The sequence below is a fragment of the Xiphophorus hellerii genome, chromosome 2 (genome assembly GCF_003331165.1).
Source record: "Xiphophorus hellerii strain 12219 chromosome 2, Xiphophorus_hellerii-4.1, whole genome shotgun sequence".
NCBI classification, from domain to species: domain Eukaryota; kingdom Metazoa; phylum Chordata; class Actinopteri; order Cyprinodontiformes; family Poeciliidae; genus Xiphophorus; species Xiphophorus hellerii.
Genome location: NC_045673.1, coordinates 4,939,502 through 4,961,391, shown reverse-complemented (window position 1 = coordinate 4,961,391; position 21,890 = coordinate 4,939,502). Strand labels below are relative to the sequence as shown.

The window sequence follows — 21,890 nt, the reverse complement described above, 5'->3', positions numbered from 1 at the left end:
AACTTACGTGTTTTGTCTTGAAATAAAGAGAATAACATTTTCCAGAACAGACATGTTTGGACTCTGAAGAAACGTTTATTAGAAGAACCTATGTTCAAAATAATTTAAGGCACAGAGTGAGACTGTTTGCTAAGTCTGGTATAAAAACATGAAATCAAATGAGGCATTGTTTTGCTTGTTTCTCGTCATCGGAAGTGAAACTGTAAAACATTCAGGTGTTTTCTCACCTGTCGGTGCTGGAGGAGGAACCACCTGAGGCTGACTTGCCAGAGGAGCTGCTCCAACCTGCAGAATAACAGCTTCTGCAGATAACCTGAGTCCAAACAGCTCACAGACTGCAGAAAATGCAGAACGCCGTGTTTGACATTATCTTGTCTGTCCTGACTTCGTCTGATTAGCAGTGAGAGATCTGAAGACGGGAAACGGATCAGAGATTCTAACAAATTAAGGAGTAATCATATTTACAGAGAGCTTCCTGTCAGCTGAGGCTCTGGAGCTGAAAGAATCACTCTGGTTGATTCCCACTGTGCAGTTCAAAGTCTCTCCTGGACGTTTAAAAACCAGGACGCTTTACTCTCCGTTTATTCTGATGGACCAACAGAACAGTGACCCGAATCCTCCTGAAATCAAGAGCTGCAGCTTCACTCCAGGTCCTGGTCCTCCATGATGGCCCGCAGAGCCTGGAGTCCCTCCATGGACACGGTCAGCTGTCCCACCACCTGGCTGCTGTCCTCCATGTCCAGCACTGCAGTGACACAGAGACATGGAGATAATGAGCAGCAGAGGGGAGATACAGCTGCAGAAATAAGCAAAGAAACTGACAGATCTGCAGATTTTGGAGCAAAAAAAAGTAAAAAACAAAAAATACAGGAAGAAGTAGCATTTGTTGGTGAAAAAAGATTTGCAACCTTCTTCAAATCTTTAAAATATTTATTAAAGCAGGCATCTGAATATAAAAATGTGCAGATCTTTGAGTCATGTTGCTTTCCAGTAAACCTGGGAAGTGGGAACGGAGCTGGGTTTGGCATCAAACCTGACATAACGTTTTAGTTAACAAGTCGGAATTTCAACATGGCGGCGCCCATAAAATCTGTTTTCATAAGCTCTTATATCATTTAAACTTTACTTTCCACAAGCTAACACCATTTTCAATTTATTCAGTTTAGAGCTGCAGGCACTGCATGTAACGCTGATTTTAGATGAACTCTTACATGTGTGACTTCCTGTAAAAATAAACATGTTTTCACCACATCTTATTAGATGATGAATATATATTAGATATGGCCGCTCTTCGAAGAGCAGCCATATTGAAACAAGTCCACTTTACAAATCGTAACTGGTAGATCTTAATGACGGAGCTGAATCAGATGATCCTTTTACTCTCAGTGTGTGGAGGTGTGTGTGTGTGTGTGTGTGTGCGCTCACCGCTCAGGCTGGCCTCCATCATATCCGCCTGTTTCTCCAGGATCTCTGGGATCCTCAGATAGGCCACGCCCACGTCCTCACACTCCCTCTCTTGCTCCTCTTCCTCCGGCGGCTCGCTCACCACTGTGAACCGGATTCTGTTGGCAGACGCATCATCATCATCATCATCATCATCAAACTTATTCACGTGCGATTTTAATTGTGTTTTATATTTAATGAAAATACAGCAATTGCAAAGTTTTGTTTTTTCGACATTAGCAGAATATAAACAAAGTTTTGATCACATTTGTAACAGAAACGCAGCGAGTGACACAAACGTTTGTCCTTCCCTTTCTGAAATGTGGGATTGGTTTAAAATCTAGTAGAAAATCACAAACAGTTGTCTCGAGAAATTCAACACAGTGTCAGATGGAACAGTGTATAAGCTAAAATGAGCCAAAATTATAACTTTGGCTAATTTCCATACATTCAACCATTCGATGAAGATATAAAATCTAATTTCATGCTAAAACTAGAAACTGATCAAACCGAGGCTCTCATGATGATTTGTTTTTTGTTTGGTTTAAAATTTAAAAGTTGCTTGAAACTTTTAAATTGTATATTTAAATATCAATCTCTTTGACAAAGCATCTTCCTCAGGGGCTGGCCTGCAGGTTTGTTGATTTTTCTTTTGTTTCGTTGGCAGCCTAACAGCTGGCTCTGGTTTCCTTCCTTCATATATGATCTCCAGATCCTGCTGGAGGAAATGCGGCCACATCAAGGAATCATGTTTTATTCACTCGAAGATTAAAGTAAGAGATTAACTGAACACTGGAACACTTCCAGAGCAATCTGATGCATAAAAACAGGAATATTCCTGGAAAAACAAAATGAATATGGAGATGAACCTGTTTAAACTCAAAGCTCCTCCCAACAGACTTAAAACCAATAAATGTTCACTTCCCTGAAGACATTTACACTGTTATTATTATTTATATATTCTGTCATAATATATACAACACAATAAAGGTGTTTCCATTCTAAATACATTCCATGTAATCTGGTTAGAGATAGCAAACTTGGTAATCATCTCGATGTCACTTCCTGTCTCACCGTTCTCATCTCCTGACCTCCACAGTTTTAATAGTTTTGGGTTTTTTCATTATAGTTTTATTTTATTGTGACCTTTTGTTTATCCAGTTCAGTTAGTTTTAATTAGTTTTTAGAGTGGATTTGCTAGTTATTATTAGTTACATATTGTTTAGTTTTAGTTTAGCTTTTATTAGTTGCAGTAGTAGTTTTAGTTTTTTCAATCTTTGGTTAAAAGGTCAAAGTATTGTGATTATGTTTACATCAAATGGGTAATGAATACTCAACAGAAGTTTTATAAATACACAATATTGTTCCAGTTAGTTGTAGTTTTTCCCCCTTTAATTACGGTTTTTATTTATTTCAGTTAATGAAAATGTTTTCTCAATTCCAGTTTTTGTTATTAGTTGGTTTTAGTTAAATATAATGATATTGCTTACCTCTCCATCTGAGAGTTTCGGCCCTGAAGGACTTCCTTTAGCAGCCGTCGCCTCGCTGCGTTGTTCTCTGCGTCTACAAGAATCACTACGGAAACACAAACAAGCCAACAAACAGACAAACAATAAGCATAACGGGATTTCTTCTGTAATTACGCTCTCAAACTGTGAAACAAGTTGGCTTTATCTGATTTTGTAAAATGATGTACATTTAAACCAGTTTAACTGATGATTATCAGTACAAACTAGCCTTTTTATGTAAGTAAAAAAAGATCTCTCTGTATTTGTGCACATTCAAGTATGCAGAGCTGCAGATTTCAACCAAAATAAACTGATTTTGGCAAAATACAGATGAGTCAGAGTCTGTTTTAGTCAGAGGTGGCAGAGTAGCCAAAAATTGGGTTCAAGTAAGAGTAGAACTACTTCAATATAATTTTAAGTCAAAGTAAAAAGTAGCCATCCGAGAAATTACTCAAGTTAGAGTAAAACAGTATTTGGTAAAAAGTCTACTCAAGTACTGAGCAACTGTCATTTAATATAAAAAAATTACGCTACCAGATGGACCAAAATATAAAGTTAATTTAAAATTTTGGCCAAAAAAATCTGATTTGACAAAAAGTCAGATTGGGTCACCTCAGGCTGCAGTGAGAACGTAGACTTAAATCCATTTTCTATCTTTAACAGAACAAACTTCCTGTTTAAATTCAGCATCAGAAACTAGAATTTGGCTCAAAACGAAAACAGAAACTCAAGAGTCTCTGAACAGAACCGAGCATGATCCAGGAGTTACAGACCTTTGCTGTAGTTGAAGTTGATGCTGCGCCCCAGTGGGGGTTTGGGCAGCGACAGCGGCGTCTCCTCGGTGGGCAGATCCAGGAAGTTGTACTCCACAAACAGACGCACCACAGTGTTGTCCCGCGCCAGCCGGGACTCAGGCATCAAGCTGAGAGAAACCACCTCCACCCGGACTCGCTCACACAGCTGTAAACCAAACATCGTTTCACTGAATCAGGTTAATGAAGCTGCAGCTGGATTTAAAAACTAACTTTAGGGTTCAGTTCACAACACAAACTCACAGACTAAAACTGTTATATGTAAAATATGTTTTTCTTTCAAATTTGTCATGAAAGTTACCAGTAAAACAAATTAGACTTCAGATATTGAATCAAAAAAACTGGAGTTCATTTTAGTTCTAGTGTTTTAAAATGTTAGAAAATAGAATAAAATGTAACAATAAGTCACTCTTAATCCTTTAAATCACAAATCTGTGAACTTTAATGCTCAGTTGGAAAATAAAAATACAAAAACAAATTGTCTGACTTTTTTTAAATAATTAATTAAACATGTAATAGTGGAACAGTAATATTTAAGCAATTGTAGGTCCAAAATGTAAAAAAACATTTCGGGCAAAGGATGCAAAAAATATCTCGTTACTAACATCAGTATTGGCCAATATTAGTCATTTTTAATATATCGGTATCGGCACAATAAATAAAACTGGGCCGAAATTAATAATCAATGTCTATGCCCATATTGTTGCCATCTGTCTCTGGTAGTTTTTTCCCCCAGACGGTATCAGAACAGTAGAAAAATACCTATGATATCTGTAAATATCGGTTATCGGCTTTAACAGCAATACTGATATCGGGCCAAATTTTTATATTGGTGTATCCATATTTTGGACAATTGCTTTAACAAATCAGGCTTAAGATTTGAGCTATTTGTGTCTTTTTTTGTGGCTGGAAACATTTTTTAATATAGGCTTAGCGTAGCAACAAGACCTGGGTCTGTGTTTGTCCTGGCTGATATTAATAATTAACAATAAAACTAAAATGCAAACAGCGTCATCTTTCCACATCTTTTATTTTAATATTCTGACATTTGCTTCCTGAAAAAAAAGGACAGAACGAAATATTAAAAAGGCTGCAAATGGATCCCAGGCCACATTTTGGACGCCCTTAGTTAAATGACATCATGTGGCGTTCACTGACCTTCCTCCGTGTTGCCTGTCCCTGAACGATGCAGTCGTCACTGTCGGACGCTCCCTGAGGCTCAGCAGCAGCTGGAGCCTCCTCCACATCTGGAACAAATCAAAACAACAACAACAACAACATTAATTAAACTTTTATGCTTTAAATTTATTCTGAGGAAATATCAGAAAAAAAGTTAAAATCCCCTTCAGACGGAGCTGGACATCAGCTAGATGTTAAACAGAGTTTTTGTAGGTTTCACCAACTCAAATTTAAGAATTTTTAAGACCAATATAAATTAAATTTAAGACCTGTATCATGACAGAAAGAAACAGAAAGAGACATAAGAAAATCGCATATTTTATATACAAGTGCCAAAATTCTTTGCACATAATTCACATAGCATTGTAGGGGTTACCAGCCCAAGTTAGACGGGAATATCTGTCTAATTTGGACTGAAATTTTTTTAAATACAAATTTACAAGTAAAAAAAGGCAACCATGGGAAACAAAATTATGTGCAAATTACAAGTATAAGGTGAATTAGTGTGGGAATTAATAAATGATTCTCTACTGCCACCGGTTCTTCACAGTCGCCAAAAAGAGCTGATGAAACTATTACAAGTAACTGCCTTCCTTAGTTACTTGTAAGTTAGTTTTGTTTCAGTTCAGGTGTAATAAGATATTTGAACTAGAAACTAAACAAAAATGCTTGGTAAGATTTTGTGTTTCTGTATCATAAGTCGGAATACCTTTTTTTTATTTACATGGTAAAGCATCAAACTTGCTGGATTTTATTCACTCTGTAAGACGAAGCCCTGGAATTCATGTCAGACTGATTCTCCATCACTGCATTTTATGTTCCTCTTTATTTGGAAGTTATTATAAATTAAAAGCTAAATAAATCCATCCTGAAATATGGAAAATGTTTTTTAATGATCAGCATTCCAACCTTCGATGATTTCCTCGGAGATGTCAGAGTCGTCAGAGTAGGACTGCGCGTCCTGAACCAGCTGCCCTTCGGAAACATGAGACTCTTCCTCCTCATCATTGCCTTCCTCTGCTGTCCTGTGAGGAGCTTTGGGCGCCGCCTGTGAAGACAAACGGGTCAGGGTGAGGACGAGTCATTCACAAGAGTCACTGTTAGAATAACTCATGTTTAAGTTTACCTGAACATCAGGTGAAAACGTTGTCTTCTGTTTATCTGGAAGGCTTTCTGCTGAGCTCTGCTTATTAAACTGTGAAAGAAACATGAAAACAATTTTTATACACTGAACATAAAAGACGAAGGCCTGAAGTCTTGTGAAGAGTAAAGAATATCCGACTCTACTCAATATCAAAACTGCAAAGGGTGGATTTGTTTCAAACTTTAGGTATGTTAAAATTCAATTCTGCATTCCAACACTATGCTTGGCCTGTTTTTGATTTACTGGTCGAGGTGCTAAAGCTCACAAACAGCGATGGGAGCATTGTGATGGAGAAAATGCAGCTTAATCGATATTGTCAACTGAATATTAGGCAATAAAGGTGACCTATTACGCTTCCTTAAACAGGTTAGGACAGGTCTAGGGTCTATACAAACATGTTTGTATAGACATTACTAGTTGTATAGACAACTAGGCACACAAGTGCCCAGGCACACAACTAGGCACTTGTGTTTTCCAGCAGCCATTGTTCAGCGCTTGTAGCAGTAAAACCAGCTGACTGAACATTGTGGAATTCAGTTTGGGTTGCTAGGTAACGGGCTGGAGCTCAACGTGGGTTGCTAGGTAGCAGCAATTTCCCGTTGAATGTGACTTAACAATTGGGAGGTTTTTTAAATGGCTAATTTTCCAGACACCAAAAACATTAACTTACTGCCAAAAAACGTGCTTTTTTAAGTATTGGGCTGTTTTGAAGCAGTGGAAACCCAAATGGAAGTACAAAATTTGTGTAAAATGTGAATTTTGAGTAATAAGTCCCTTTTACCTACCACATTTTGGTACTTTTCTGTTTTGATAGTTGTTTGTTTCTCCAGTTCAAATCAGAGTTTTTGGGACCAAACAATTTAATCCCACAGATCCCACAGATCTCACCTTTTCTTCTTCAGGTGTCACATCAACAAACGTGACCCGTTTGGCCCCTGATCCGTCCCGCTCCAGCGTCTTCTGTCCTCTGATTGTGGGCAGTACCGCCTAATGTTAAAACAGACAATAACACCTTTTTCTGTCTGAAATTCTGCACATTGACTGTAAACTCAAAGATGCCAAAGGTGAATGTCTGACCTTAGAAACAGTTGCAGCGTCAGAGCTCCTAAACTTTTCCATCTCCTCCTCCAGCATCTCTTCAACATCTTCCCGCCATCCGTCTTTTTTCTCCGCCTCAACGTTCATCTGTTCCTGATGAGGATCGACCGGATCTCCAGCCTGTTGCTCTGGGAACAAGCTGGGCTCTTCAGCAGCTCTGGTGATCCCCGCTGAGGGACTGTATGCGGACTTCCACCTCAGCGTTACGTCTAAGCTGCCGGCAGGTTTTCCAGAGGGATCAGTAAGTTCAAACATACCTGGGGAAAAAAAAACACACCAAACTGAGCAGCAACAACAAGCAAGGTTGATTCACTTTTCTCACAGAAAAAAATCAAACATTTAGCACCATTTCATTAATATTAAGGATTTATTGAGTTAAAACAAGCTCCTATATATTGCTGAAAAGTTACTTATTTCAAGTGTAATAAGATGTTTGCACAAGAAACTAAACCAAAAATACTTGCTAAGATTTTGTGTATTTGCAGTGTGAAATCTATTATAGCTTCAGAATTTTTACATACTTGAACATTGGATATAGTACTTAGAATACAGCTACTTATACTACTTATAATATATTTAATTAAATATTTGGAAAACACGCATTTGTTAAAAAAGAAAAGAAAAATATTTTCAGGCCCCCCCAAACATAAATCGGGGCCCTGCTCTACTGGCCCAGTTAGCCTTTCTAAAGTCTGGCCCAGTAACTCTGAGTAAATCCACTCAGGATTATTAAAGTGTTTTATTTACCTGAATTCCAATAAATCCCTCATAAATCTCACCTGAGACCTCCTGATCTTGGGTCAGGGACAGCAGCGGTACTCGGGTTTTCCCCAGGTAGGCATCCAGCTGCTCCTCTTTGTAGTCGAACACGTAGAACTGGAGCCCCTCCGTCTTCAGGAACCGGTCCAGGTCATCGTCCATCAGGACGGAGTAGGACTTGAGGTCATTGAACTCCGGCTCGCCGCTGTCGTCCACGGTGGCCGTCGGATAATCGGGGAAGTTAAAGAACTTGTAGACGACATAGGGACTCGTTGAGCTGGAGCTCCTGGACCGAAGGCCTCGGCACCGCTGGACGCAGATCAGGAGTTCGTTCCTGCTGGCGCCGGTCGGTGGCTGAGTTAGAAAAATACAAGAAGGGAGAAAAAAATACAGAAAATTACTGAATGATCTGTAACAGCTGGATGGATGGATGTTCTGATGGGTGGATGGATGTTCTGATGGATGACCTGTGGTTGGTCCACAGCCTTCATCTTGTCTCGGTTGGCGCTGGTCGTCTCTGTTATTGGGTTCTTCAGTCGCAGCCAGTATTCCAGGGACCCGAAGCTTCGGGCGTCTTCATGAATTCCTGATTAAAATGTAAAAATACTTTTTACTCTTTACACAGAAAAGCCAAACTGATTAAAGTTCGACTTGTGCTCATAAAAAGGTCATCATCAACATCTTCAAAGCAAAAGCAGCACGAATGAAAATTATTACTGCCCAACATAGTCGAGTTGATTAAGATCAATTTTGTCTGATTTGAAGAAGTTGGATGAGGCTGGTTGACATTTCATGACCTCTGGAAACATTAATTAATATCTTTAAAACAACAGCAGCACAAACAAAGATTTTTGCTTTACAAAAGTTTCACACCAATTTCTTTTTATTTGAAGGTGGGGGCGCCAACTTCACTCAGGTCCTCCAAAATTTGTTTTTTCCAGGTTTGTGCTCCGTCATTTCTGTCAAATAAGACCAACGGTCGTCTCCCGCGTGCTTTTATTTATGTTGCCGGGTTGCATGTGGGCGTTGTCACTCACCAACCAGCGGGATGCTGCCGTAAACCTTCCCCTGCTGCTCCAGCAGCTGCTGCAGCCGCAGCTGCGCCGTCGCCACCGTCCTCCAGTCCACTCCCAGCGCCTGGTGCAGCTCCACCTTCACCGGGCTGCGGCGCAGGTACTCCACCGAGCGCTCGTCCATGTTCATCACGTACTTGGAGGTGAAGCCGTACCTTGGGCTGCGGCCCGTCGCCACCGGAGTGGCGTGCGGCTCGAACAGGTAGAAGGAGTAGGTGCAGAAGGTGGAGGGCTCTGCGTCGCCGAGAGCCTGCAGGGCCGGAGGAGTCAGCGAGGCGCCGACTATCTGCAGCTCCAGGAGGTTTTCTCCTCGGTCCAGATGGACGTCTTCATCGGAAAACTCCGCCTCATCTTCAGCCGTCATGTCCGGTTTGAAGGGAAAGGACTTGGTGCCGTAAGCAATGTCTCTGAGCTGACCTACAGAATCAGAACAAATACTCAGCTGAAGGATCATCGAAGCTGCAGAAGCAGAAACTGAAACCCAAAGTTTGAAAGGATGCACAGTAGGAGACGATCAGAGTCAACTGTTTGCTTCTAGTAAACAAACAAACATCGTTTATAGATACAAATTTTCCTGCAACTGTGATACTGTATGAGAACAAAATTCATCTTAGAAATTCAGATTCTTTAACAATTTTGTTTTTTTAAAATCTGTAATAAAAGAAGAGGTTCATTTTTCAAAATCATATTTTTGCCAATGTTAGTAATTCATTTATAAATCTCCCAGTTTCAATCAAAATATTTAATAAGCTAATTAAATATGTAGTTTACAAAATAACTACTAAATATTCACAAGATATTTAGATGGCAAGTTTAAAATGATTTAGTTTGGAGCTTATTTTTAGTTAGAAAGCTAAATGTTTAGTTTGGAGTTAAATATTTAATGAGCAAACTAAATATTTGGTTAGCTAACTAAAGCAAAAATATTTAGTTATAAGGCTATTTGTTTAGTGTGTTGCTAAATATTTAGTAATCAATCTAACAAACATTTAGTTTGGCGCTAGATATCTAGTTAGGAAGCTATAAGTGTTTAGTTTGGAGCTGCATTCTTAGTAAGCTAAAAAACTAGTTTGAAGTAAAATATTTAGCTAAAAAGCTAAAAACAAATATTTAATTTTGAGCTAAATATTGAGTTTGGAGCTAAATATTTAGTTTGGAACTATATTATTAGCAAGCCCAATAATTAGTTTGATGCTAAATATTCAGTAAGAAAGCTAAAAAATATTTAAGTTGGAGGTAAATATTTAGTTAGCAAGCTATATTTAGATTGGCCCTAAATATTTAGAAAGGTTCAGTCTTTTGTCTACACAGTAACCTCTGGTTTTAAATAAACAAATTTAAATAAAATCCAACTGTAGATGGACGTTTCGATGAATACCTTCCAACTTGGAGATCTTTGCTGCTCTGGTGTCCAGCAGCTGAATCTGACGCTCCAGCTTCTGCTCAAACCCGACTTTATCGCTGCTCATCTTCCGTAAAGCCGCCTCCAGCTCCACCTGAAGACCGACGGAACAGAAAACAGACGGAACAGAGTTATCGGCTAAACTCTGAAGCAAAAATGATATTTGCTGGTCTGTGTGTGCTTCTCCACCTTGTAGTCTTTGCTGATCTGGCTCTCCATGTTCAGGAGGTTCCTGGTCTTCTCCAGCTCCTGGATGGTTTCAGCGTGAGCGGCCCGCAGCTCTCTGATGGAGCCCTGCTGGGCGCCGCTCCCATCCTCATCCACCTCTACCAGGAAGGCCAGATCTCCGCTCTTCTCACACTTCTGCTTCTGGGAAAAGATCTGGATGTTATTTTTGCCCAGGGTGATAAACAGGATCACTGCAAAATCTTACCAAGAAATTTTGGTCTAGTTTCTAGTACAAATATCTTGGTGCACTTAAATTAAACAAAACTAACTTACAAGTAACTTTTTAGAAAGATATATGAGCTAATTTTAGCTCAATAAATCCTTAATTCTGTTGAAAAAGTGCTTGATCCATTGGCAGATTATTTTGTATATAACATGGAAAAAATGTCTTGTTATCAGTATCAGTAAAATAATCTGTCAGTGGATTTAGTCATTTATGATCAATACTAAGAAATTACTGACAAGCTCCTGTGGCTTGCTAAAGTGTTATTTGTAAGTTAGTTTGGTCTTAATTCAAACACACTAAGATATTTGCTCTAACCTGAAACAAACTTCCAGAAAACTGCAAAATAGCAGAAACACTGAGTCCCTATCAAAGCTAAAAACCAAGCAGCTTAGAGTTGCTTTTGAACCATAATAAATGAAACATTAAGCAACATTTTGATGTGTAATGATGTAATGTCTACTTGTTTTCTCAATAGTTGACTGTTTGTTATGTGACTTTGTATTTTTGTGTTTTGATGATGTAAAGCAGTTTGAACTGCCTTGTTGCTGATATGTGCAATAAAAATAAACTTGACTGATTGATTGATAGACTTGGTCATATTTTGTGTTTTTGCAATGATAATATTTGATCTTCTTACTTTAATGAGCAGCAGGGCCTCTGTGAGTTCAGCCGCGGTGTAATCCTTCTCCTGTAAAGAGAGGAGCGTCAGATTGAGCACATTTATCATCTGAAGGATCAGATCTCAGGGTTATGGTTTGGTGGAGATGCTCACTCTGCTCTGGAACTTCAGATGCTCATTCAGTTTCTCCACCTGTTGCTTCTGTTCCAGAAACTGAAGCTGAAGCTTCTGGTTTTCTTCTGTCAGCCGCTCATTTTTGTCTGAATCAGTCAGAGAGATTTACTTATTTTACGTCTCTTATTATCCTGATTTAACCCGGAGGTTGACGTTATGAGACGGGAACAGACCTCTCTCAGACTTGATCCTGTCCAGGATTTCGTTTTTGTCCACAAGGTCGGCCTTGAGTGCCGTCTCCAGCTGGACGATCTGTAGCTTCAGCTGTTGCTCCTGGAGATGCCACTTCTGCTGCTGAGAGACATCGAAGGCGCTGCGGACAAAACGAGAAACGGAGGCGATGACGGTGAGACACAGCTGAGCTGAGACCCGACAGAGGCACGAAACTACAGAAACCTAAAGTCTGAGAGAATCTGGACAACTTTAAAGGTCAGCAACCCGTCCACCTGCTCACCTGTCCATTTAATTAGCTCTATAACTTCTAGGGCTGAGACAATTAATCAGATGAATCGGTTATTGAAATAATCATCAACTAATTTAGTAATCAATTAATATGGACTAAAACGACACCATTTGCTGAAAGAACAACAAACTCAGAGAGGAAATTAAACCAAAACTGTAAAATAAATATACGTTTTGCATTTAAGATAAAAATATGCTTAAGCTGAAACACATTACCTAGAATAGTTTTAGCTTCATCATGTTCAATTTCACTAAAGCAATGCAGTTATTGCATTTTAGGAAGTAAAATGTTTATTTTCTTGCTCAAATAGGAAATGAATTATTTGCTTATATTATTTTATTATTTATTATTATATTTTAATGTATTTTTAATATTGTATAAAAAAGCTTAAGTGGTTTGGCGAAAAATCTGAATCAGCCAAATTTGTATCCGACAATAATCAATAAATAGGAAAATTGTTAGCTGTAACCCTACTATCTTCTCATCTAGCTGATTGTTTACCTCTTCACCTGTCCACCTGCTCACCTGTCCAACTATTAACCTTTCAATCCCTAACTCCTATTTGGTAATAGGGCTGGGCATTTATCGTATCGTTTATAATTTATTGTGATAATTTTCATCATCATAACTTTGATTTTGATTCACCAGACACACACCTGCAGGTTTTGTTCAAGTTTCTTAAGTTTTTATTGAAAGAAATTGATTATAAAACATTTTTCTTGCCTGAATTAGTTTTTTTTACTGATATGATTTGTTGTCTTTTTGGTCCTTAAAATACCAAAATTTTCACTTAACTTCATTCTTTTGATTATCCTTCTGACGATGTAATTTTTAAATATTAAATGATAATTTGATCAGTTACTCAGTACTTGAGCAGACTTTTTAAAAAAATACTTTTTTACTCTTACTTAAATCACTTATCGGACGGCTACGTTTTACTTTTACTTGGGTAAGAATATGTAGAAGTAGTGCTACACTTACTTCAGAACAATTTTTGGGTACAGTGAACCCTCGCTATAACGCGGTTCACCTTTCACGGCCTCGCTGTTTCGCTGAGTTTTTTGTGCAGTTTTTTTTTTTCACCGTGCATTGTGTTCTGCGTCCTGATGGCTAAACAGTCTCCGCGCTTCTTCTCTACCTGTGTGCCAATAACATTACGGTATTTAAATATACGTAATGGCAAACTGGCAAATTTTGGCAAATATTTTTGCCCAGAAGAAAAAAGAGCGACAACAACTACCGATAACTATATTCTTTTCTTGAAAAAACACACCTGCACCACAGGCTTCAGAAGAAAAAGCCACTAGAGAGCGGAGTGAGGCCGCAGCGTCACAGTCAGAGGAACAGTGAAATACGCGAGTCACAATTTGTCCTACTGTACTTCCTACTGATGACTAAAATTATTATTTTACTGTAGTTACTTGTAAGAAAGCGTTCTATTTGTTAAAAAAATGCTTAGGCCTGAAAACAGTTTTTGTTCTTTGGTTTCAATGTAGAGTATTTAATTATGCTGTATAATAATTGTAACAAATAAAGGTAACTACTTCACGGATTTCGCCTATCACGGGTTGTTTTTGGAACCTAACCCCCGCGAAAAACGAGGGTTCACTGTACTCTAAACTTTAAGTTCATAGCCTCAGCCGTTCACCTGCTCACCTGCCTCCCTGCTCACCTGTTCAGCAGCTTCTTGTTGCTCTCCTTCAGCAGCTCCTTCTCCTGCTCCACGTCACCGATCCGCTCCTGTAACTGTCGACAAACACGGAGGCTACTGAGCGCGCTCACCGGAATGCCTGTAACTACGGTAACGGCTCTGCATCTCACCTGCTCCACCAGGATCTTGGTGACATTGACGGTCTGCAGCTGCTTGTCCAGCTCCAGATTCTTCATGCGCTCAGCTTTCAGCTGGGCCGTCAGGTCATCCACCTTCGCCATCGCCGCGTCGTTACTCGCCTTCATTGTCCGCTGGGCCTGGAGAACACAGGTGAGCTTCAGTTTCTCCTGCTGCGGCGCTGAATGCGGACGTTAAATCTCACGAGAAGAAACATTTCAGCTGCTTTGTTTGACCCAAGGAAATTTTGGGCGTCAAGCATCATTGCCACATTTAGCAGCGTGTACATGAGGTTGATTGCCAGTGCTAAGACACTCCTGGCTCTCATTGGTTGTTTTCAAAAACAACCAATCAAATAAAGATGATCTTAACAGCTAATTTCTGTCCAGTTTTTATCTGACTTAAATTTTTACAACTTTTGCATTATGATGCCTTTTTAATTTTATTTTAATGTGAATGTGTGTTTATCTGCCATCATTGGTGGACATGCTAACTAACTGAGCATTCATGACAGGCTATGCTGTGGTGAACCAGCTGTAGCAGAGCAAGGAGAAAGGGTTACGGTGTGAGCATAAGAGTGATTGGCAGCACTAAGACCCTCCTCCTGACTCTGATTGGTTGTTTCTCTAAATGTTTGATCATCCTAGATCAAACTTCTCACCTCCTGCAGCAGCCGATATCGGTTCTCCAGCTCTGTCACGGTGTTGGATCTGTCAGCCAGCTGCTTCTGCAGTTTAATCATCGACACGTTGCTGCTGACCTGCGACCTGCGAGGAAAACAGGGTGTGTTTAGATCCCCGTGCTCGGGCTGCAGTTAGGCAGCTCTCCTCCATGAAGAAACCAACTTTAGAGTGGAAGACTGCTGCTGTCGGGCCAGAAGGAGCCTCTCCTCGAAATCCTCCTCCCTCCTTCTCAGCTCCTCCCTCAGATCCCCTGACGCTCTTTCCAGCTCCTCCATACGACTCCGCTGAGACTCCACCATGTTCTCTCTGGAGCACCATGAAACATCCACTCACTACAGCTCCTAAAACATTTCTGAATGAGCTTTTTCTCAACATTTTCAAACAAACACACAGCGAATTCTTCACTACAGTAAGAAATCCTTTGCATGTTATTGTTTACATCGGACGTTTTGCACATACGCACAACGCTGCAAGGCAAAAAGATGATTCTTTTACATGCCGTCCATAACCGCGCTGCAGCTGTAGAACAACTCTGTTCACAAAATGAAACCTGGAGATATAGGTATTACTAATTTATTACAGTGCGCCACAGCAAAGGGAAAAATAAAACAGAAAAACCGTTGAAGAACAACGCAAAACCACGTTTTTCTCACTCTCTGTGTCAACTGCGCTACACGCAGACTCGTTGCCATAGCGACTGTATCAAGATTCAACACAAAAAAAACCACGTAAACATTTCCCACGCAAAGAACAGAACATTCAGTCCATTACAGTTTCATGTTTTTAGGCTTGATGTTTATTTTGCAATAATTAATAATTTGTCAAAGTCAAGCTAGCGTAACCAAACTACTTCCTTCTCTCTCGCTATTTTTTTCTGAATTAAAACATTTTCCTGACTTGTTATCTAGTTGTCATAAAGTTGACAATTAGTAGCAAAGCACTGCATCCCTCTTTCTTTTATATATCAGGCATACATTTAAGATTTAGCGTGTTACGTTGATAAATTGACAGCTAAAAACAATCCTAGTCATTGTCAGCTTTTTGTTCTCCAGCAGCGACATGGGGGCGGGATCTTGCGTGCGTGACGTTACGCTGCAACGGCTCTATAGTATTCAACCAAGAGACCTCTGAGACAAACATGGAACATATGACTCAGATGATACAAAAAGACACATAATTAATGATTTTGTGGTAATGATGCAAAACAAACAGAATTTACAGGTTGCGGATCTCGGCCCTCGCCTCTCCCAGCAGGTTGTGTCCGTATCGAGGAATCGGGCCAGTCGGAGGTCTCCTGCCTCCTTCCAAACTCCTCCCACCTGAGGAAGAGACATACTGAGTGAGTTTCTGTCATCCTGACTGAATAGAACCAAATGGTCTGAACTGAACAGATGAAGGTGGTCTGAACTGATTTATACAATCATTACTGACCAGGTTCAACTGGTTCTGAATTACTAGGTTCAAAAGGTCTGAATTGAACTGATTCAGTTGGCTTTGAATGAATAGATTCGGATGATCCTTACTGAACAGATTCCGTTGGTACTGATTGAACAGATTCATTGTTCATCTCGGCTGAAGAGATTCAGGTCTTTCTGAATGAACAGATTCAGATGGTTCTGACTTAAGATATTCAAATGATCCTAACTGAATGGATTCAGAGGATGCTGACTCAACATATTCAGTTGGTCTAAACTGAACAGATTCAGTTAGTTCTGAATGAACAGATTCACATGATAATGATTTAATAAATCCTGACTGAACAGATTTGGTCTCCTAATTGTAATGGACACAATGTTCCACGTTTTTCACTTTTGATCCCGACACCGATATCTGAGGTTTGGTATCGGTCGATATTGATCAGATACAGAAAAACAGCTCAACTCACTAAAAACATTTCTTTTCTTTTTTTTAAGACATAAATGTACCGCATTGCAGATTTATTTGCTAACTCTGCACAGCACATGTGTACAGCACATTTAAAAACCCCAACAGCTTCACAAGCCTGGTCAAACATGTAAAAACAATTTTAATTTATCCGGTCAGTGCAATTAGGAGTGAAACAACAAATTTAAAATAAATAATAAACTTTCAAAAACAATAGGTTGACTACCTTGGTCAAATTTCTTTTTAGATAAATTGCAACAAATGTTCAGTCAAATGGTCCAGAAAGTGAAATTAGGAATCGTATAATTTAAAATAAATAATAAAGCATAATGTCACTCAGAGAACAAAGTGTAGAATTAGACTGAATAGATCTGCCCTTTTGATTGGACAAATTGATTTAGAATTTTTGTCAATATTGGGACCGAAACAGGCATTAGTATCAGATTGGAACATCTCTATACATAGTCTACAGCCATGTGTTTATAATGAAATAAACTGGCTCCATCCTCTGACATTCTGTAAATGTTTCTCTTCATTATCAGTTTTTTTAGGGAAAAAAAAACTGATTCAGCCTGGACTCACTTCTTGGTCGAGCAGGAGACGGAGATGAAGCATCGTCTCTGAGCTTCTTCAGGCCAGAGTTCACCCGGGAAGGAACGTGTTCATACTGCGCCTGCCTCCGGCTGTACGAGTTGAGGATCTGCTGTTTGGCCACCAGGAGGCGCTGTTTCAACCCCTCCTTCTCACCCTGCAGCGCTCTGACTTTATCCTGCAGCTCCTCGACCATTTCCTCCATCTCCACGTCTCTGAATCGGGTCGGAGCGTGAGCTGTGCCGGCAGCCAGCTGCTCCATCCGCCCGCGGTCCTTCACCAGCTTCATCAGCTTCGTGCCCAACCTGGTCAAGAGTCGCAGTGTTACTGAATGTCAGATTTACATTTACTGGAGTAACTTTTTTTGGGAAAACATTTACTTTTAGAAGTATTTTTACTATGCTGTACGTTTTACTTTTACTTTAGTAATTTTGTTATTAAGTATCTCTACTCCTACTTGGGTAAAACTTCTAAATTTTCTACCCACAAACATGTTTTAGCCAAAAATTCACCAGATACAGACACACACCTGCAGTTTTTGTTAAAGTTTCAGAAATTTTACATTGAAAAAAACTGGGAATCAAACCTGCGACAGCTGCGTCGAGGACTAAGGCCTCCGTATGTGGGTTGTGCTTAGCCCCTGCGCCACCACAGCACATCCCAGTTTCTCTGATTTTACTCTTTATAGGTATGTTTGAGTACAATGAACTTTGTTCTTTTATTCTATGAACTACTGACAACATGTCTCTGTAATTCCAAGCAAAAATTTTGTATTTATTTGCAGAAAATGAGAAATGGTCAAAATAACAAAAAAGATGTAGAGCTTTTAAACCTCAAATAATCCAAAGAAAACAAGTTCATATTCATTTAGAAACAATAATACTAATATTTTAACTCAGGAAGAGTTCAGAAATCAATATTTGGTGGAATAACCAGGAGGTTTTCAGTGCTCGTAATTTTTTCCAGAGCTGTATATTGTGGCATCATTAGCATAAATCGCCATCGTGGCTTGCTGCAGGGCAAAAAGCAGGCTGAAAACAACACAGGTCCCAAGCAGCTGCCTTGCAGAACTCCACACTGCAATTCTTTTATAAGACATACACATTGCTTACAGTGAGAAAGATAACTAGCAAACATGTAGGATAAAAATCAGGTCAGCCCCTTTGTGTGGAACAGATCCATTTGAAAACAGTAATACTGATTGGGGTGTGTGTCTCACTTCTTAATCTTGTCATTCTGTGTGTGAAGTTGCTGTTTTTGCTGCAGCGTCTCCTCCAGGAGACGCAGGTAGCGGTCCTCCAGCTCGTCCCTGGGCATCTTCCCGATGTTCTGCTTCTCCCGGGCGTGCTGATGCACACTCAGATCTGCAGGTGGAAACAGCATCAACACCTTTACTAACGTCAGACCTCAGCCTGGGTATTTAACATTTCAAAGTTAAATACATTGACATGTTTGAGTTAACTGAAAATACACTTCGATGCATTTAAGTCCAGTTGCTGGTTGAACTTTTAACAGTAGAAATAGGAACTGTACATATGTAGGCCTGTCACAATAATAATGGAAAAATTTTGCTGGACGATTAATTGTCCCAGAAGAAACAATAAAATTGTTGTTTTGAGACCATTTTAGAGTAATATAATGGTAATGTTATAATAATGAAAGGACACATTCTCTCAAAGATCAATAAATTCTAACAAATGTTTAACACTGGACCTGGAAGACATTTTTAATATCCAAAATAAACCAGACGGATGACTTTTGTTATTCAGTTTTTGGTTGAAAAAGAGAGAGAAAAGAAAAAAAGCAATAAATGATGCAAATAGAAATTACTGGGCTCATTTAAATTTATCCTGTGATTAATTGATTAATTGATTTATTGTGACAGGCCTACACATAGATCTGTGCACACGTTATCCAGGAGGCGTGACGCACTTTGTGGAGCGCCGGTAAGTCGGGACAAGTTGATGGTCATGTCTCTGACCGGGAGGTCTGAAGCCGTCTCATCGAGGACATACGACATGTTCCAATCTGAAAACAAATACAACCTTCTTTAAATTCTCAGATTTCAGTCACAGACGACATCCAGCCACAAACATTTAGATTAATATAGGATTTCTCTGTAGACAGCTTTTGCTGCAAACCCCTGAACTAGCTCCACCTCAGCATCTGATTTGCAAAGCAAACAGCAGAAAGAGCACTGGGGTTGAGGAATTATTGCAAAGTTTATAAGAATTTTAATGTACAGTTTATGGTAATAACAGTGAACTTTACATCAGATGTCCTGCAACTTCTAGAAGTGTCTCTGCTTCACCTGAGCTGAATAACCAGGTGATTAACAGGACTCTGGAGAACCTGACTGCATACTGAGGAGGTAGTTCAGCCACTTGTTGGAGCAGGTACACACAGGGCCAAGCCTCCATGGGGCCGTAAGCGGCTGCTTAGTTTGCTACGCCTTGGGCCAACCCTGGGTACACATCTAAGCGTTGCAGCACACCGACCATTGAGAACTGGAGTTGCAGACCTCTGCTATCCATGATGATGTCGACAAGCCATAAAAACTACAATTATTGTTCGTTTGTTGATTTCAAACTGTTATTTTGAAGTAGTTTGGTAAGTTTTCTTTTTTTTTGATTTTGTTGTAGTCTGTAAGGCTTTGACACAAGTGCAACACAATCCCACCCATACAAACTACTGCCACAAAAAGGCAGAATTAAACATTTTAAATGCTTTTTATCATCACTTTCATTGTTATTGGAATAAATACGTTAAAATATTATGACAAGATTTTAAGTCCACATCATCCATCCCTAAATAGCACAAACACACCACAGGTCAAGTTCAGGAACTATAATAAACACAAACATTTGAGTTTTTTTGACTTCCTGCTATTTATTTTTTAATTTCATACATGACTACATCCGATAAGAAGACTTGCTGATTGCACCATTTCTCCTTCAGGCACACTTGTGCATTATTTTCCAGAGTTAATATATTTTAGTTACATTTCAATAAAATGTTTACAATGTTTTTCTAAGCGTGTACTGTAATAAAAAGTAAGCAAACTGAGTACAACTTTACAGTCTCCCTCACGTCAAATTGAACAATATCAACGTGTTACAGAGATTCTGTCTGAAACTTTCCACAAAACTCGTTTTATCATGACTTTCTTGTAACAACACTTCAGAATAATACGTTGGAAAGTTTCTTTATTTCCTTATGGAGGCACATTTGTAAGAGCAATGCCTTTGTGGATTGAACAGCGAGTTTATTTTGAGGGTTATGCTCTTGAGAAACTTACCAAATCCTCTCTGGCAGGTCAAATGGATGGATAAATGGACGGATGATTAAATAAAACGATGGTTGGATGAATGGATGGAAATTAATGGAACCTTCTGGAAATGACACAAATATTTTATTTTCCCTTTTGCTATATTTTCTCATATCATACTTATCCTGATCTGTAAACATCTTAATAAAATTCCAGAAATTTTCCAGAGTAAATGGTTTATTCAAGCTTATCTCCATCAGATTGAAGCTAACGTCGAAGCTAACGGTGTCACTCAATCACCTATTTAAGGTCAAATATGACCTTTTTAATATACATAAGTGTATGTTTCACTATAATGTACCATCTTTAGTATCTTAAGTACTTTTTAATCGCTTCTTACCTTTAAAAAAGACTTTATTCCGCTCAGAGTCACGGTTGCTACCGAAAACAACCGTTTATGTCGCTATGGTATTGGAACGCATGCGCAGAAGGGTAAAGCCTTCTGGGAATTGTAGTCTTTTTTTTTTTTTTTTTAAATAATGGCTCACCGCCTTTCTTTTTGTGTTTATGCAGTTTTAAAGGATTGAAATAGTAATGTTAAGTGATATAAAGCTCTTAAAGCGAACAGGAATCTAAATAAATACAGTTCAAAACTTTGTCTGACTGTGCAAAGAGGTTGTGTTTGTGTTTGTTTATGAATATTTGTGTATCTCCTTCATCTCCTGTGATTTAAATCATGTTTAAGCCATGACAGCCTGACAGTTTGTACATGCACATGTGAGCAGCGTGATGCAGAGGCGACTCGTTGCCGTATCACACAGTCTGACAGGCCGGCTGTCAGACGCCTCTCATGAATCTCCGATGGATCTAATTTTGCATCCTGAGATGAGCAATCCGGCTGGAAAGGATGAGTTTTCTCCACATGTCAGACTCCATTGGGCCGTGACACAGTGTGTTGTAACCTTTGACCCCTCCCCTCTTCTGGTAACGCAGTGAAATCTGTCAGGGAGTTGGTCTGCCGTTCACATTCATGATGCCCACCAAGCTGGTGTTCAGCAGGCCATGCATGGGTCCGTGCAGCAGCTGTCAAGTGCATGATCAGACGAGCGTGCAGGACCTTCGTACAGTCATCTCTACCCCCTTATTCTAATATAGGCAGATTCCCCCAAAGCATATGGCGTCAGGCTGTTTATTCAGATTTACAAAAAGGAGGGAGGCAGGTAGGTCTGAGAATGTTACTCTTCAATGGGAGAGGGAAAATGTTGGTGTCTGCAGGTCCAGAGAAATCCAGGCGTCGCTGACCATAAAAGACTTAAAGTAATACAAAAAACATGCAAAGTGACCAGAAAGAGATGGAAGCAAATGGAAAATTAAGATGCATCAAATAACAAAAGGAATTACAGCTAAGTCATCTGGGTTTCATTCTTTTTGAGTGAAATTAATGTTCAGCAGGTCAAAGCAACTCATATTTATGATTTTGTTACATTTTCTTGCATAAACAGCAGGAA

General features: G+C 39.4%; 1 protein-coding gene across 3 annotated transcripts; it reads right to left on the bottom strand.

Moving 5' to 3' along the window:
* Positions 1 to 55: 55 nt before the first annotated feature.
* Positions 56 to 20,870, bottom strand: rpgrip1l (RPGRIP1 like). 3 transcript variants are annotated; one of them, XM_032548612.1, is made up of 26 exons: positions 20,783 to 20,870; positions 19,047 to 19,142; positions 18,334 to 18,478; positions 17,106 to 17,419; positions 15,859 to 15,958; positions 14,802 to 14,945; positions 14,618 to 14,723; positions 13,950 to 14,096; positions 13,801 to 13,874; positions 11,839 to 11,978; positions 11,645 to 11,751; positions 11,510 to 11,560; positions 10,608 to 10,787; positions 10,395 to 10,512; positions 8,981 to 9,433; positions 8,411 to 8,529; positions 7,964 to 8,297; positions 7,164 to 7,441; positions 6,975 to 7,073; positions 6,069 to 6,137; positions 5,852 to 5,990; positions 4,922 to 5,010; positions 3,725 to 3,911; positions 2,934 to 3,018; positions 1,426 to 1,562; positions 56 to 745 (listed from the first exon to the last, which is right to left on the bottom strand). In XM_032548612.1, exons 2-26 carry the CDS (start codon positions 19,132 to 19,134, stop codon positions 642 to 644), a joined length of 3,807 nt encoding a protein of 1,268 aa, XP_032404503.1. In that variant the 5' UTR covers positions 19,135 to 19,142; positions 20,783 to 20,870; the 3' UTR covers positions 56 to 641. The 3 variants fall into 3 exon arrangements, with proteins under 3 accessions (XP_032404503.1, XP_032404509.1, XP_032404517.1); XM_032548618.1 differs by lacking the exon at positions 14,802 to 14,945; XM_032548626.1 differs by lacking the exons at positions 17,106 to 17,419; positions 18,334 to 18,478; positions 19,047 to 19,142; positions 20,783 to 20,870 and having other exon boundaries at positions 14,802 to 14,980.
* Positions 20,871 to 21,890: the final 1,020 nt, after the last annotated feature.

Bases quoted from the DNA above. Each gene is read 5' to 3' on its own strand.
- rpgrip1l (XM_032548612.1), bottom strand. From the start codon at position 19,134: ATGTCGTATGTCCTCGATGAGACGGCTTCAGACCTCCCGGTCAGAGAC. The intron at 7,074-7,163 runs GTCAGACATTCA...TTTTAACATTAG, and splicing joins ACGCTGCAACTGTTTCTAAG to GCGGTACTGCCCACAATCAG. The intron at 3,019-3,724 runs GTCTGTAACTCC...GTGTTTCCGTAG, and splicing joins CAACTTCAACTACAGCAAAG to TGATTCTTGTAGACGCAGAG.